This window comes from Borostomias antarcticus (genome assembly GCF_949987555.1).
Source record: "Borostomias antarcticus genome assembly, chromosome: 1".
In the NCBI taxonomy this organism is placed as follows: Eukaryota; Metazoa; Chordata; class Actinopteri; order Stomiiformes; family Stomiidae; genus Borostomias; species Borostomias antarcticus.
This window is the reverse complement of record NC_140234.1, coordinates 38,866,783-38,880,660: the sequence shown is the minus strand read 5'-3', so window position 1 is coordinate 38,880,660 and position 13,878 is coordinate 38,866,783. Positions and strand designations below refer to the sequence as shown.

At 44.3% G+C, this 13,878-nt stretch overlaps 1 protein-coding gene across 1 annotated transcript in view; it reads right to left on the bottom strand.

Annotated features, from left to right (window-relative positions):
• Positions 1 to 13,878, bottom strand: part of cwf19l2 (CWF19 like cell cycle control factor 2) — a gene marked incomplete at its 5' end in the record, with an annotated part of 82,121 nt that overhangs the window by 44,955 nt on the left and 23,288 nt on the right. The window contains 3 exons of the mRNA XM_084445677.1: positions 2,385 to 2,586; positions 3,513 to 4,095; positions 4,599 to 4,714. Coding sequence (XP_084301803.1) covers positions 2,385 to 2,586; positions 3,513 to 4,095; positions 4,599 to 4,714 — 901 coding nt within the window. The remainder of the gene's footprint in view (positions 1 to 2,384; positions 2,587 to 3,512; positions 4,096 to 4,598; positions 4,715 to 13,878) is intronic.

Genomic DNA, 13,878 nt, shown 5'->3' with positions numbered 1-13,878 from the left:
TTGAAGTGTACGGGGTGGGATTTTGATTTTTTTGTTGATACTGACTACTATTGATATGATTGTTAAAGCACACTGAACTGTATAGTGTTGTTTAACCTATCTGTAGTAGAACGGGTGCACCCAATATATAGAGTTATAAGACACGATCCCGGGGTATAGGATTTCAGGTAAACGTCTGGTTTACTGTGAGAGTTTTGAACACATATTTCTGTTTGTATAATTTTTTTAATTTCTCGTTCGTATTCTACTTGATCGATCAACATTCCAATACAAAGGCCGGCATACTACTTTTCTATAAACCATTGTTCTGTGTCAATTTCTTATCCACTTGCTCCTGTAGACGAATCTAGGCCCAGATAGTATATAATACATTATTCTAGTGAAAGGGAGTGTTACATATACATGTTAATAACAACATTAACATGTTTATTGTTAGATTATAAGACATTTATAAGAAACTTAACATTACATTATAAACTGCTTAAGAACATTAATAAAAGCCTTTTTAGTGTCTTATACATTAGCTGTTAATTCTGCACTTATTATGCATGTTACTATACATTTTGCAGCTACCAGGTCTAAAATTATAACAGTTCCTTATTAAGGTTAATAAACCCTTTATTATACACTTGTGAACAATTTCAACTCGTCTGCGTTCTGTATTTTTGTTGCATGGGTGGATTTGAACCTGGGTCTCCTGCGCGGAAAACAAACACCAGCGAAGCCACTGAAAAGCTTTAGTATAGTTTATGGAGTGAGTTGAAGGGGGTGAGGGTAATCCAGTTGAATTGTATAAACTCACTAGCTTGTCGGTGGCGTTTCTGGATAACAATATTTTTCCTGTGGAAGACCGGAGACCAGATCCACCTCTGTTCAATGAAAATACAACACAGACAAGGTGACATGGTCACAAGTGCATAATACAGGGTTTAACCATAATAAGGCACTGTGCTCACTTTAGAACCGGTAGCTACAAAATGCATAATAAGTGCACAATTAACAGCTAATAAGTATGTATAAATAACTAATAAGGCTTTTATTGAACCCACTACAAGAACTTTTTGACTGGTTATGAAAGTCTCATTTTAATACTGATGCCTCCACATTACCTACATCAGCATCAATGAGAAGATTGGCTGTTTCTATGTTTAACTATAACTATAGATATCTGCTCAGCTGGTCAGGTCGTCCGGAAAGGACAAAACTATTTATTTACCTCGTTGCTAGTCATCTTGACAAGTAGCTTTCTTTTTGCTGGCTTCCAAAACAAATGCCCGGCTAGGCAAGAGATATTTACAACAGGAAGCGGTGGTGGTCATGGGAAATGCAGTCTTCTTTCCAGGAAAACACTACCGCTTTTGTCCACAAGTGCCGTTGAAACAACTAAAACTGAAAAACTCCTCATGGCTGCTGCTTTACCGTTCTTAAACAGTCAGAGAGGTCCCCAGGCCTGGCTCCGTCTGTGCCATGGGCAGTGAGCGAGACAGATAGGTTCCCAGCCTGGCCCTGTCTGTACCATGGGAAGGACCACAGCACCGGTATCCATCAGGTAGCTGTCCCCGAGCCTGCCTGCTCACAAATCAACACCAAACAACTTGTGTTCCACTCTGCTGCTCCTGTCAGAGAGCGGGGTCATCACGCTCCCTCTCTCATTTCCGTCTGGGTCATCACGCCCCTCACAGCCTGATGGCACTCATTTCCGCTTGCTATGAAACACCAGATTCATTTCATGCTGAAGGGTTTGTGGGCACAAGTTTACCTTAATGACTCAGGTAATGACTGGAGAGAGAGGGGGTTGGGGAGATGGAGATAGAGACAGAGTGAGCTATCTGGTACGTAGACAGATAGAAAGAAATGTGTGTTTCATGGTGCGCGGCAACTGAAGAGAGGAGGAAAAGGAGGACGAGAGGACGAGGGGAATACTCTGCAGGCTCGTTCCAGAGTTGGATGGAAAGATGGGAATTTGGAAAGTTTCAACCAAGAGCAGAAAGGGACGGTGAAGGGAACAGAGAGAGAGGGAGAGAGTGTGTGTGTATGTGTGTGTGTGTGTAAAAATACAGCCCCTCAGACAAAGAAGAGGAGCAAGTGAGTGGCGTTCTGATATTCAGAGGGATTCTAAGAATGTTCCAGAGAGGAGGGCAGTCTGGCCACACACCTCCTCCCTCGCATGCCCTCGGCCAGCTACATGAGTGGACATGAGAGGTAGGAACTCTCAGGACAACAACGGAGTAACGTTATCCGATTGGAGGAGAGAGCTGTACCATCATATTTTTTTTAACCTATGCTATGAAAATTCCACACACACACACACACACACACACACACACACACACACACACACACACACACACACACACACACACCAGGAATTGAACTCTTCTGACCTGGGGGTTGTCACAGCAACTTTGTTGTCAGGGAGATGGGCAATGGGGATGGGTGTGGTTTTCTCCTGGTCAAGTTTTCCCGGGGCAGATTCCAGCGCACAGCGGTTCTTCTTCCAAGCTGGAATGACGGTATTCCCATCTGACTCCTCCTCGTCTGAACTTGGTTTCAGGAAGGTGGGCGGGGCTTTGGCTGGAGCTGGACCTGGAGAGATGTTAGGGAATACAACCAACACAATAAAGAGCAAGTCTCCAAATTCTCTGTCCATCTATCCACATTTTCCTGGGACACCATCGCCCTGACATCATTCATATTTGGCCCTAACCCTAACCCTAACCTCAGGGGTCCTGGGCTGACAGGAATGGGACAGTTTTGATTCATTTACGTTTTGGTTAATTTTAACAATAAATACTTCTCCGGAGCCGCCTCTCCTTTCATACAGCACCACCCTGGCATCTACTGCACCCAAGTCAAGCCAGCCAATAGAAATACTGCCCTGATACAAACACTGAACTTTTACCTGGCACCAGCGTTTCAGCTACTCTAGCGCCTTCTATCGTTCAGATGGGGCATGCCAAACACAACATGTCCGCTATGTTCTACTCCCGTCACTTAAAATGAGTGTCTATTGTCCACCCTGTACAATAGTATCTACAAACCAAGCTATTATTAGGACACAACTTAGCTGTGATGCTATTTTTTTTAATGTTCTACTCCATTCAGTTATGCTAACAATGTTAGCAATCAGAAAAATCGCATGAAAACTGGTCGATCTAGTGGTCAGTAAAACTGACCAAATGTCAAAAGGTGGACATAATTGGATTCATCTCAGCCTACAGAATCTAGCAGTGCAGTCAAATAGTGTCGTTCTAAGCACAGAGAATAACTGCCTTTTGACCACCGTTCAGTGAGGAATTGGGATTCAGGAACAAAATACATTTCCCCCATTCTGTCTAGTGCCCTTTTCAGATACCCGTATCTCGGCTTCTGGGGGGGAAACAGGCATATAATGGACTACATGGCCAATAACTGACTGCTTTAACGGGTATAAAACTAGTTCATATGATTGGCCGGCGTCATTGTCAGCTTGAAATGTTTTGTTTATAGGTCATCAGTCCAACTCCACCCACCTCTATCCTCTTCATCATCTTCAGAGGGTTTGAGGAAGCGGCCTTTCAGAGATCCAAGGGACAGGGGAGGCTGGGAACGGCCTGACCCAGGAGAGGAGCTCCCTCTGTGGGAATGACGGTCTTCACGATGGGGCCTGTATGGAGCTCCTCTGGATCTGCCGTCTTCTCTCTCTCTATCCCTCTCTCTGTCTCTCTCTCTATCCTGCTCTCTATATCTGCCTCCACCCCTCTCTCTCTCCCGGGATCTTTCTCTATTTCTCTCTTGCTCCATATCTCTCGGTCTTTCGCCCTCTCTCTCTCTCTCCTCCTCTCTCCTGCTGTCTCTCTGTCTCTCTCTCTCCTCTTCTCTTCTGCTGTCTCTCTGCCCCTCTCTCCCCTCCTCTCTCCTGCTGTCTCTCTGCCTCTCTCTCTCCCCAGGTGGTGAGCCTCTGTCAGAGTCTGGTCTCCGCCATCTCTCTCTCCTCATCCCCTCATCCTCTCCTCTCCTCCATCTCTCTCTCCCCATCTCTTCTCTCACTCCTCTCCTTTGTCCAGAAGCAGCCCTCTCAGCCTCGTACAGCCTCTTTTGAAACTGTTCCATGGACTGCAGAGAGGGAAACACACACAGATGAGCAGTGTGATATGATGTCCCACGGTGTATAGCCATGTGAGCTCCTCCAGTTCTGAAAGACGGACATTTTTCTCCATCTACTTTCGACACAAAGCGCTGACACTGCAGGGAAGGACTTAACCAAGCCAAGAGGTAGCGGGCGCGTGTGTGTGTGCGTATGTGTGTGGGCGGGCGCGTTCACACACACATGCTGTGTGTGTATGTGTATACAGTACGCACTGCGTAGAAAGCCTCCAAAACATCAATAAAATTGTCAGTAGTTTAAGTCACAAAATCATTATGTAACACAATGTAATAAATGAACAGTATACATGCTTACAAATGTGAGTGTATATACAGGTGGCCTGGTGTGTGTGAGTCTGTGTGTGTGCGTGAGTGTGTGTGTGAGTCTGTGTGTGTGTGTGCGTGAGTCTGTGTGTGTGAGAGTCTGTGTGTGTCTGTGTGTGTGCATGTGTGCGTGCGTGCGAGTGTCTCACGCCGTATCTCTCTGCCACCACAGTGTCCAGGCTGCGTTGCTCTCTCTCCGCCTGCTCCTTCATCCTTTGGTAGCTCTTCCTCAGCCAGCCGACCCCTCCGTCATCCACTACTGCCGCTGGGGGGAGGAGCAGGGGGGGAGGAGAACAAACAAAGATACAGTTTGACTTTTATTGAGACACAGAACATCTCATCTCCCTTCCCAGAGAGAGCAGCTACAGTGCCTATAAAATGGTATGTTCCAAACAGATCTGTTTGGAATGTTGCTTGGTCTTCATGGTGTGGTATTTGTTTGGAATGTTGCTTGGTCTTCATGGTGTAGTCTTAGTTTGGGATGTTGCTTGGTCTTCATGGTGTAGTCTTAGTTTGGAATGTTGCTTGGTCTTCATGGTGTAGTCTTAGTTTGGGAATGCACCAGCCAACTGTGGAATCACCCTAGGACAGGTGCATTTATTCTGAGATCATGTGAAATACCTCAACTGCACACAGGTGGACTCCATTCAAGTAATTATGTGACTTCTGAAGTAAATTTATTTTTGTACTTTAATTTTATACAGTGGAAACCGCTTATACTGTAGTGATCAACTACTTGGATCAAAACGCTTGGGACAGAATCATTCCTATACAAATGCTTTTTAAGTAATTCCCTTATAGTAATCAAGGTATCCACTAACAGTGTTCATGTTGGGTCTTTTCATACATGACAATATATGTAAAACATGTAAAACTATGATACATTTCCCATAATAGCTTCATCCCCTCGCAGTAACTTGTCTGCTTTCCGCTGGCTAGTGCCATGTAGGTTCCGGCCCCCTTTCGAAATGCGAGGTGAAACGAAATTGTCATTCATTGTCAGGCTGTAGGTGCTACGTGCACTGAAATAATGATGGGGAAAAATAATTTAATCCATTTTAATTTCATTTTCTTTCAATGAAAAACAGTCTCCTCATTAAACTGTGAAGAACGAGCCAACGAGACAGAGCAGCAATGCACACCTGTGGCTGATCAACGTGAGCTGCTCTTTCATGGGGAGTGATAATTCCTGGTCACGTAATGCCCCCTTGAAAGGGGAAAGAAAATAATCTAATGTTTTATTATACATATTTTTGTTAAAATTCTCAGGCCTTTTTTACTCTGCTCCACCTAGTGGAGAAAAATAGATTACTTCCTTTCCACATGTTTAGTAGGGCTGTAGGATTGTATCGATACAACGATGCATCGCGGTACGTAGTCTCGCGATACTGTATCGATCTTTCAGCCCGGAGTATCGATACAGCCGGGCGCTGTAAAATTTTTGTAAAAAAAAAAGATTTTTTTTATTTTTTTATTTAAATTTTTAAATCCAGTTTAAAAAGCATATTCTACAATATTAAGTTAAAAAAGCATACATATAAATAATTTTGAAAAACCATAAATACTACAATGTTGACAGTTTAAAAAGCATGGATATCAAATGTAAAATATTTATTAGCTAGCTCTCTGTCCAGTCATTGAGTTTGAGTTATCTATATAGTGCATTTGAGCCATTCAGTTTTCAGTCTTGAACACTTAAAATCTTTCAGTAAATGATGTGTGTATCGCAATACGTATCGTATCGTATCGTATTGTATCGTATCGTATTGTATCGTGACCTCTGTATCGTGATACGTATCGAATCGTGACCTGTGTATCGTGATGCGTATCGTATCGCGAGATCCAAGATGATATACAGCCCTAATGTTTAGCATAGAGTTTGTGTTTACACTTTGTGTTTGGAATAGATTTTTTGTGATATGCTTATTTTATATTTGATGTTTCTATATTCTTATGTGCCTGGTTAGGCACAAAAGGGGGAATTGTCATTGAAAATTGTAATTTCACCACCTCCCTTGTAATTCACCACCTCCCTCAACCTTTCACATAGCTGTGCTAACCTAATTTATGACAGGATGACCTCTCTTCAGGAGGTCAACACACCTAGACTTTGTCTGGCCTGAATAACCATTCTTTGTTCTATTGTCCCTGCAAGATTTACCGCTCTTTCTCATATCACGTGTCTCAACTCTTGACCACTGTTGATGACGTATGCCATTTATTATGACGTGTACAGATAGGTTAGCCAATCACATCCCTGGAAGCGTCATACCTGTGTATTGCTTTGAATATAAGGCCGCGCAAGACCAGACTGTGGCACTTCTGCTGGATACCACTTACGTGCGTCTCTTCTGAAGTCTTTGCGCTTACATGTTTTCTCAATAAACCAGACTTAACCTCTTTGAGCGAACCTTGGCAAATCCTTTTTGACTTTACATCAAATAATTCTTCTACACTGCTCTTTCATGGGGAGTGATGGTCACTAATGCCCCCTTGAGTCCTGGGATAGGATGTTTCCATAAGCTGGTTTGAGTGATTCATAAAGAGAGAGAACGTTATCGTGTTTATGCCCAGGGAGGAGGCTGACGCAGTGTCGCAATTTAAAACTAGAAAGTACATTTCCTGGAGAAAATGTGAGGTGGGCTAGCTGCTGCAGCTGTATGCAACAGCTCCTGCTAGAACTACTATGGACAAGGCAATCTCCATGCACCCACCTGCGAAGACCGTGCGTCTCTAGCCCACTCAGGGGCTGAGTTGTGGGGTCTGTTGCGTGGACAGTGGCCTGGTGGTGAGACTCCGCCCCCTCAGGTCAGAGCTGGTCGAGGACAGTGTACCCCTCTCCGGGCCACCTACCCGCCCGCACCGGTGAAGACCATGTGTCTCTAGCCCACTCAGGGACTGAGTTGTGGGGCCGTGGCGTGGATAGTGGCGTGCTGGTTAGGCCCCGCCCCCTTGGGTCACAGCTAGTCTGGGACAGTACAGTGACCTCTGGGCAATTTCAATGCATCCACCAATGAAGACTGTGTCTCTAGCCCACTCAAGAGTTGAGTTGTGGGGCCCGTGGCGTGGATAGTGGCGTGGTGATGAGACTCCACCCACTCAGGTCAGAGCCAGTCGGGGACAGTGTACCCCTCTCCGGGCCACCTACCCGACTCCACCATGAAGACCTCTGGGGAGTCTGTGGCGTGGTGGCGAGACCACCACGCCACCACGATGAGAAAGAAAGAAAGAAAGAAAGAAAGAAAGAAAGAAAGAAGGAAGGATGGAAGGAAGGAAGGAAGCAAGGATGGAAGGAAGGATGGAAGGAAGGAAGGATGCAAGGAAGGAAGGAAGGAGGGAAGGAAGGATGGATGAAAGAAAGAAAGAAAGTAAGAAAGATGGATGGATGAAAGAAAGATAGAAGGATGGATGAAAGAAAGATGGAAGGATGGATGAAAGAAAGAAAGAAAGAAAGAAAGATGGATGGATGGATGGATGGATGGATGGATGGATGGATGGATGGATGGATGAAAGAAAGAAAGAAAGAAAGAAAGAAAGAAAAGGAAGGAAGGAAGGATGGAAGGAAGGAAGGAAGGATGGAAGGAAGGAAGGAAGGAAGGAAGGAAGGAAAGAAGGGAAGGAAGGAAAGATGGAAGGAAGGAAAGGAAGGAAGGAAGGATGGATGGATAGAAGGAAGGATGGAAGGAAGGAAGGAAGGATGCAAGGAAGGAAGGAGGGAAGGAAGGATGGATGAAAGAAAGTAAGAAAGATGGATGGATGGATGGATGAAAGAAAGATAGAAGGAAGGAAGGAAGGAAGGAAGGAAGGAAGGAAGGAAGGAAGGAAGGAAGGAAGGAAGGAAGGAAGGATGAAAGAAAGAAAGAAAGAAAGAAAGAAAGAAAGAAAGAAAGAAAGAAAGAAAGAAAGAAAGAAAGAAAGAAAGAAAGAAAGAAAGAAAGAAAGAAAGAAAGAAAGAAAGAAAGAAAGAAAGAAAGAGAAAGAAGGAAGGAAGGATGGAAGGAAGGATGGATGGAAGGAAGGAAGGAAGGAAGGAAGGAAGGAAGGAAGGAAGGAAGGAAGGAAAGATGGAAGGATGGAAGGATGGATGGAAGGATGGATGGAAGGAAGGAAAGGAAGGAAGGAAGGAAGGATGGATAGAAGGAAGGAAGGAAGGAAGGAAGGAAGGAAGGAAGGAAGGAAGGAAGGAAGGAAGGAAGGAAGGAAGGATGGAAGGATGGATGGAAGGAAGGAAAGGAAGGAAGAAAGGAAGGAAGGAAGGAAAGAAGGAAGGATGGAAGGAAGGATGGAAGGAAGGAAGGATGGATGGAAGGAAGGAAGGAAGGAAGGAAGGAAGGGAAGAAAGGAAGGAAGGGAAGAAAGGAAGGAAGGAAGGAAGGAAGGAAGGAAGGAAGGAAGGAAGGAAGGAAAGAAGGAAGGAAGGAAGGAAGGAAGGAAGGAAGGAAGGAAGGAAGGAAGGAAGGAAGGAAGGAAGGAAGGAAGGAAAGGAAGGAAGGATGGAAGGAAGGAAGGAAGGAATGAATATGAATGCTACCACAATAGTCATAAAAGGGTGCCTGTACAGAGAGCCTGCACGTGTCCCCAAATTCAAATCCCAACTGACACTGTGAGCATCCTCTCATTCACTTCAATGGAAAGGCATGTCCGATTCAGACAGCTCTCTCAAAAAGTATAAATGTCACAGCCTAGATATTGACACCGTAGGAATCCTGAGAAAATGCTGAACATTTTAGGATATGATATGTCTGTGTAGCTTAAAAACTGTAGGCATGGCGACGAGTTAGAAAAAGGGTAAAAATGCAAAATTAGCAGCTCAAAAGCTAGAGTGTGGGCCCATACGTTTCAATGGAGAGCACAGTTGCCGAACAAATCGTCATACCGTGAAAACTATAAGTCACACAGCTTAGATACTTACATTAATGTAAGATGTATAGATATACAGCTAGCCTATATAAAGTGAAAGAGCACAGTGCTAGCCTAGCCTACCTAGATGTATACATCTGTCCTATATAAAGTCAGAGATTGGTCCTAGCCTAGCTTAGATATACAGCTTGCCTATATAAAGTCAAACAGCTTGGTGCTAGCCTAGCTAGATGTATAGATATACAGCTAGCCTATATAAAGTCAAACAGCTCGGTGCTAGCCTAGCTAGATGTATATCATCATTAGGTCGTCCTCAGACGAACTTGACAACGAAGTCTCCAATCCTCCCGGTCGTCCATACATCCAGCCAGTTCCGCAGAACTCTCCACTCCTGCGTCCCTCCTCAGTACATCCACGTATGTTGGTGTGGGGCGTCCTCTTAATCGGTGCCTGTATGTTGGCTCCCAGAGCACCAGCTTGCTGGCTGGGAGTTTATGATGTCTGGCAGTGGCCAGCAAGTTTCATCCTCCTGGATGCCACTTTCTCACTGAGCTTTGGTAGCCCCCCATACAGATGCTTGTTGGTAACATGCTTGTTCAGGTTGACATTTAGTGCCACACGCAGCATTCTGGTGTAGCACCAATACAGAGACTTCTGCAGGGTGCGCTTCAGGGTCCAAGTTTCACAGCCGTATAGGAGGACAGACTCCACGGTCGCATGGAAGAAGCTCAGTTTGATGTGTCGAGGGAGATTGGATATAGATATACAGCTAGTCTATATAAAGGCAAACAGTTTGGTGCTAGCCTAGCCTAGCTAGAGGTATAGATTTACAGTTAGTATATTTAAAGTCAAATAGCTCAGTGCTAGCCTAGCCTAGTTAGATGTATAGATATACAGCTAGCTAGCCTATATACAGTCAAGCATCTGGTCAAAAACCTGTTCATCCCTGCAGATCCACAGTTAACCCAACACTATACAGTAAACTACAGAGCACTATTAGTCTATTAGGTTCACAAAACATGTACATGTCTCTATGTATGTGTGTGTGTGTGTGTGTGTGTGTGTGTGTGTGTGTGTGTGTGTATGTGTGTGTGTATGTGTGTGTGTGTAGTGAGAACGATCTCTGAAAAGAAGAGATAAGCTGCCCTCCCTGTCTGCTGTGTACCTCTCTGAGGGGAGTTATGGGTAGAAGAGTTCAGCAGGGGAACACATGGGGCACAGAGGCATCACACATACTAAATCAGAGAGAGAAGAGGGTAACTGGGTGGAAGAGGATCTGAGATCAAAGGGCTTCATGTGGTGTTTAGTGTTAAGTGTGCAGGGAGATTGATATGAATGTTCAGAGCAGAGGGCTTCATAGAACAGAGACGTGAGGGAGGGAGAGAGGGAGAGAGAGGAAGAGAAGGAGGGAGGAAGAGAGGGAGGAAGGAAAAGAGAGAGAGAGGGAGGCGAGGGAGGGGAGTCTGGAGAGGATTGGGGGCTGAGGTCATAAGCAATGAACACTGCTACTGAGAGGGCCAATAGGAAGAGTGTTCAGTGAGCGCTCAGATTAGGGAGAGTACAGGGTCAGATTAGGGAGGGTACAGGGACAGATTAGGCAGAGTACAGGTTCAGATTAGGGAGAGTACAGGGTCAGATTAGGCAGAGTACAGGGTCAGATTAGGGAGAGCACTAGGGATGGGTCTCCTTAATTTTTATCGATACTGATACCATTATTGAGACTGCTTAACGATTCGAGTCTTTATCGATTCCACTATCGATACCCTACTTTTCTACTATTTGATGGAAAGACCTAGGCTAGTAAGGCTACTTATTTAGAAAAGTGTTTGTATGTAATGTTATGTATATTTTATATGTAGGCTATTAATTGTATCCATTTCCTTTGATGGTTTCAGCACATTGAGGTTGCTTTCAAATGGCTTTATAAATAAACTTAATGAGTATAACTCATCACTATGCCCTTCAAATGTTCTTCTATCAGAAAGAAGGCAAAACTATGCCATGGTTTGACAAACCTCAGTCAAACCTAAGGCAAACCTATGCCAAACGATTGCTACTACCGCCATCCATTGGTTGTGACGAGCACTGCAGCTTGCTAACATTAACCAGCTAGATAGTGATATAGCATTGTACATGCAAGTGCTATGCTATACACTATTGGGCTATTTTACGTTGACATTGACAGTCTTTAAAGGAGTAGTAAAGGGAAAATGCATGTTTAGCCCTGTTTTAAGGTTACTATACAATGGTTCAGATCAAAACGTTGACAAAACTAGCACTTTTGAGAAAGTCTTATAAGTCTTGTATGTATAGATATACAGCTATTCAGCCTATATACAGTCAAGCATCTTGTCAAAAACCTGTTCATCCCTGCAGATCCACAGTTAACCGAACACTATACAGTAAACTAAACAGCACTATTAAGTCTATTAGGTTCACAAAACATGTGCATGTCTCTATGTGTGTGTGTGTGTGTGTGTGTGTGTGTGTGTGTAGTGAGAACGATCTCTGAAAAGAAGAGATAAGCTGCCCTCCCTGTCTGCTGTGTACCTCTCTGAGGGGAGTTATGGGTAGAAGAGTTCAGCAGGGGAACACATGGGGCACAGAGGCATCACACATACTAAATCAGAGAGAGAAGAGGGTAACTGGGTGGAAGAGGATCTGAGATCAAAGGGCTTCATGTGGTGTTTAGTGTTAAGTGTGCAGGGAGATTGATATGAATGTTCAGAGCAGAGGGCTTCATAGAACAGAGACGTGAGGGAGGGAGAGAGGGAGAGAGAGGAAGAGAAGGAGGGAGGAAGAGAGGGAGGAAGGAAAAGAGAGAGAGAGGGAGGCGAGGGAGGGGAGTCTGGAGAGGATTGGGGGCTGAGGTCATAAGCAATGAACACTGCTACTGAGAGGGCCAATAGGAAGAGTGTTCAGTGAGCGCTCAGATTAGGGAGAGTACAGGGTCAGATTAGGGAGGGTACAGGGACAGATTAGGCAGAGTACAGGTTCAGATTAGGGAGAGTACAGGGTCAGATTAGGCAGAGTACAGGGTCAGATTAGGGAGAGCACTAGGGATGGGTCTCCTTAATTTTTATCGATACTGATACCATTATTGAGACTGCTTAACGATTCGAGTCTTTATCGATTCCACTATCGATACCCTACTTTTCTACTATTTGATGGAAAGACCTAGGCTAGTAAGGCTACTTATTTAGAAAAGTGTTTGTATGTAATGTTATGTATATTTTATATGTAGGCTATTAATTGTATCCATTTCCTTTGATGGTTTCAGCACATTGAGGTTGCTTTCAAATGGCTTTATAAATAAACTTAATGAGTATAACTCATCACTATGCCCTTCAAATGTTCTTCTATCAGAAAGAAGGCAAAACTATGCCATGGTTTGACAAACCTCAGTCAAACCTAAGGCAAACCTATGCCAAACGATTGCTACTACCGCCATCCATTGGTTGTGACGAGCACTGCAGCTTGCTTACATTAACCAGCTAGATAGTGATATAGCATTGTACATGCAAGTGCTATGCTATACACTATTGGGCTATTTTACGTTGACATTGACAGTCTTTAAAGGAGTAGTAAAGGGAAAATGCATGTTTAGCCCTGTTTTAAGGTTACTATACAATGGTTCAGATCAAAACGTTGACAAAACTAGCACTTTTGAGAAAGTCTTATAAGTCTTGTATGTATAGATATACAGCTAGCTAGCCTATATACAGTCAAGCATCTTGTCAAAAACCTGTTCATCCCTGCAGATCCACAGTTAACCGAACACTATACAGTAAACTAAACAGCACTATTAAGTCTATTAGGTTCACAAAACATGTGCATGTCTCTATGTGTGTGTGTGTGTGTGTGTGTGTGTAGTGAGAACGATCTCTGAAAAGAAGAGATAAGCTGCCCTCCCTGTCTGCTGTGTACCTCTCTGAGGGGAGTTATGGGTAGAAGAGTTCAGCAGGGGAACACATGGGGCACAGAGGCATCACACATACTAAATCAGAGAGAGAAGAGGGTAACTGGGTGGAAGAGGATCTGAGATCAAAGGGCTTCATGTGGTGTTTAGTGTTAAGTGTGCAGGGAGATTGATATGAATGTTCAGAGCAGAGGGCTTCATAGAACAGAGACGTGAGGGATGGAGAGAGGGAGAGAGAGAAAGAGAAGGAGGGAGGAAGGAAAAGAGAGAGAGAGGCGAGGGAGGGGAGTCTGGAGAGGATTGGGGGCTGAGGTCATAAGCAATGAACACTGCTACTGAGAGGGCCAATAGGAAGAGTGTTCAGTGATCGCTCAGATTAGGGAGAGTATAGGGTCAGATTAGGGAGAGTACAGGGTCAGATTAGGGAGAGCACAGGGTCAGATTAGGGAGAGTACAGGTTCAAATAAGGGAGAGTACATGCTCAGATTAGGGAGAGTACAGGGTCAGATTAGGGAGAGTACAGATTCAGATTAGGGAGAGTACAGGTTCAGATTAGGGAGAGTACAGGGTCAGATTAGGCAGAGTACAGGGTCAGATTAGGGAGAGCACTAGGGATGGGTCTCCTTAATTTTTATCGATAGTGATACCAT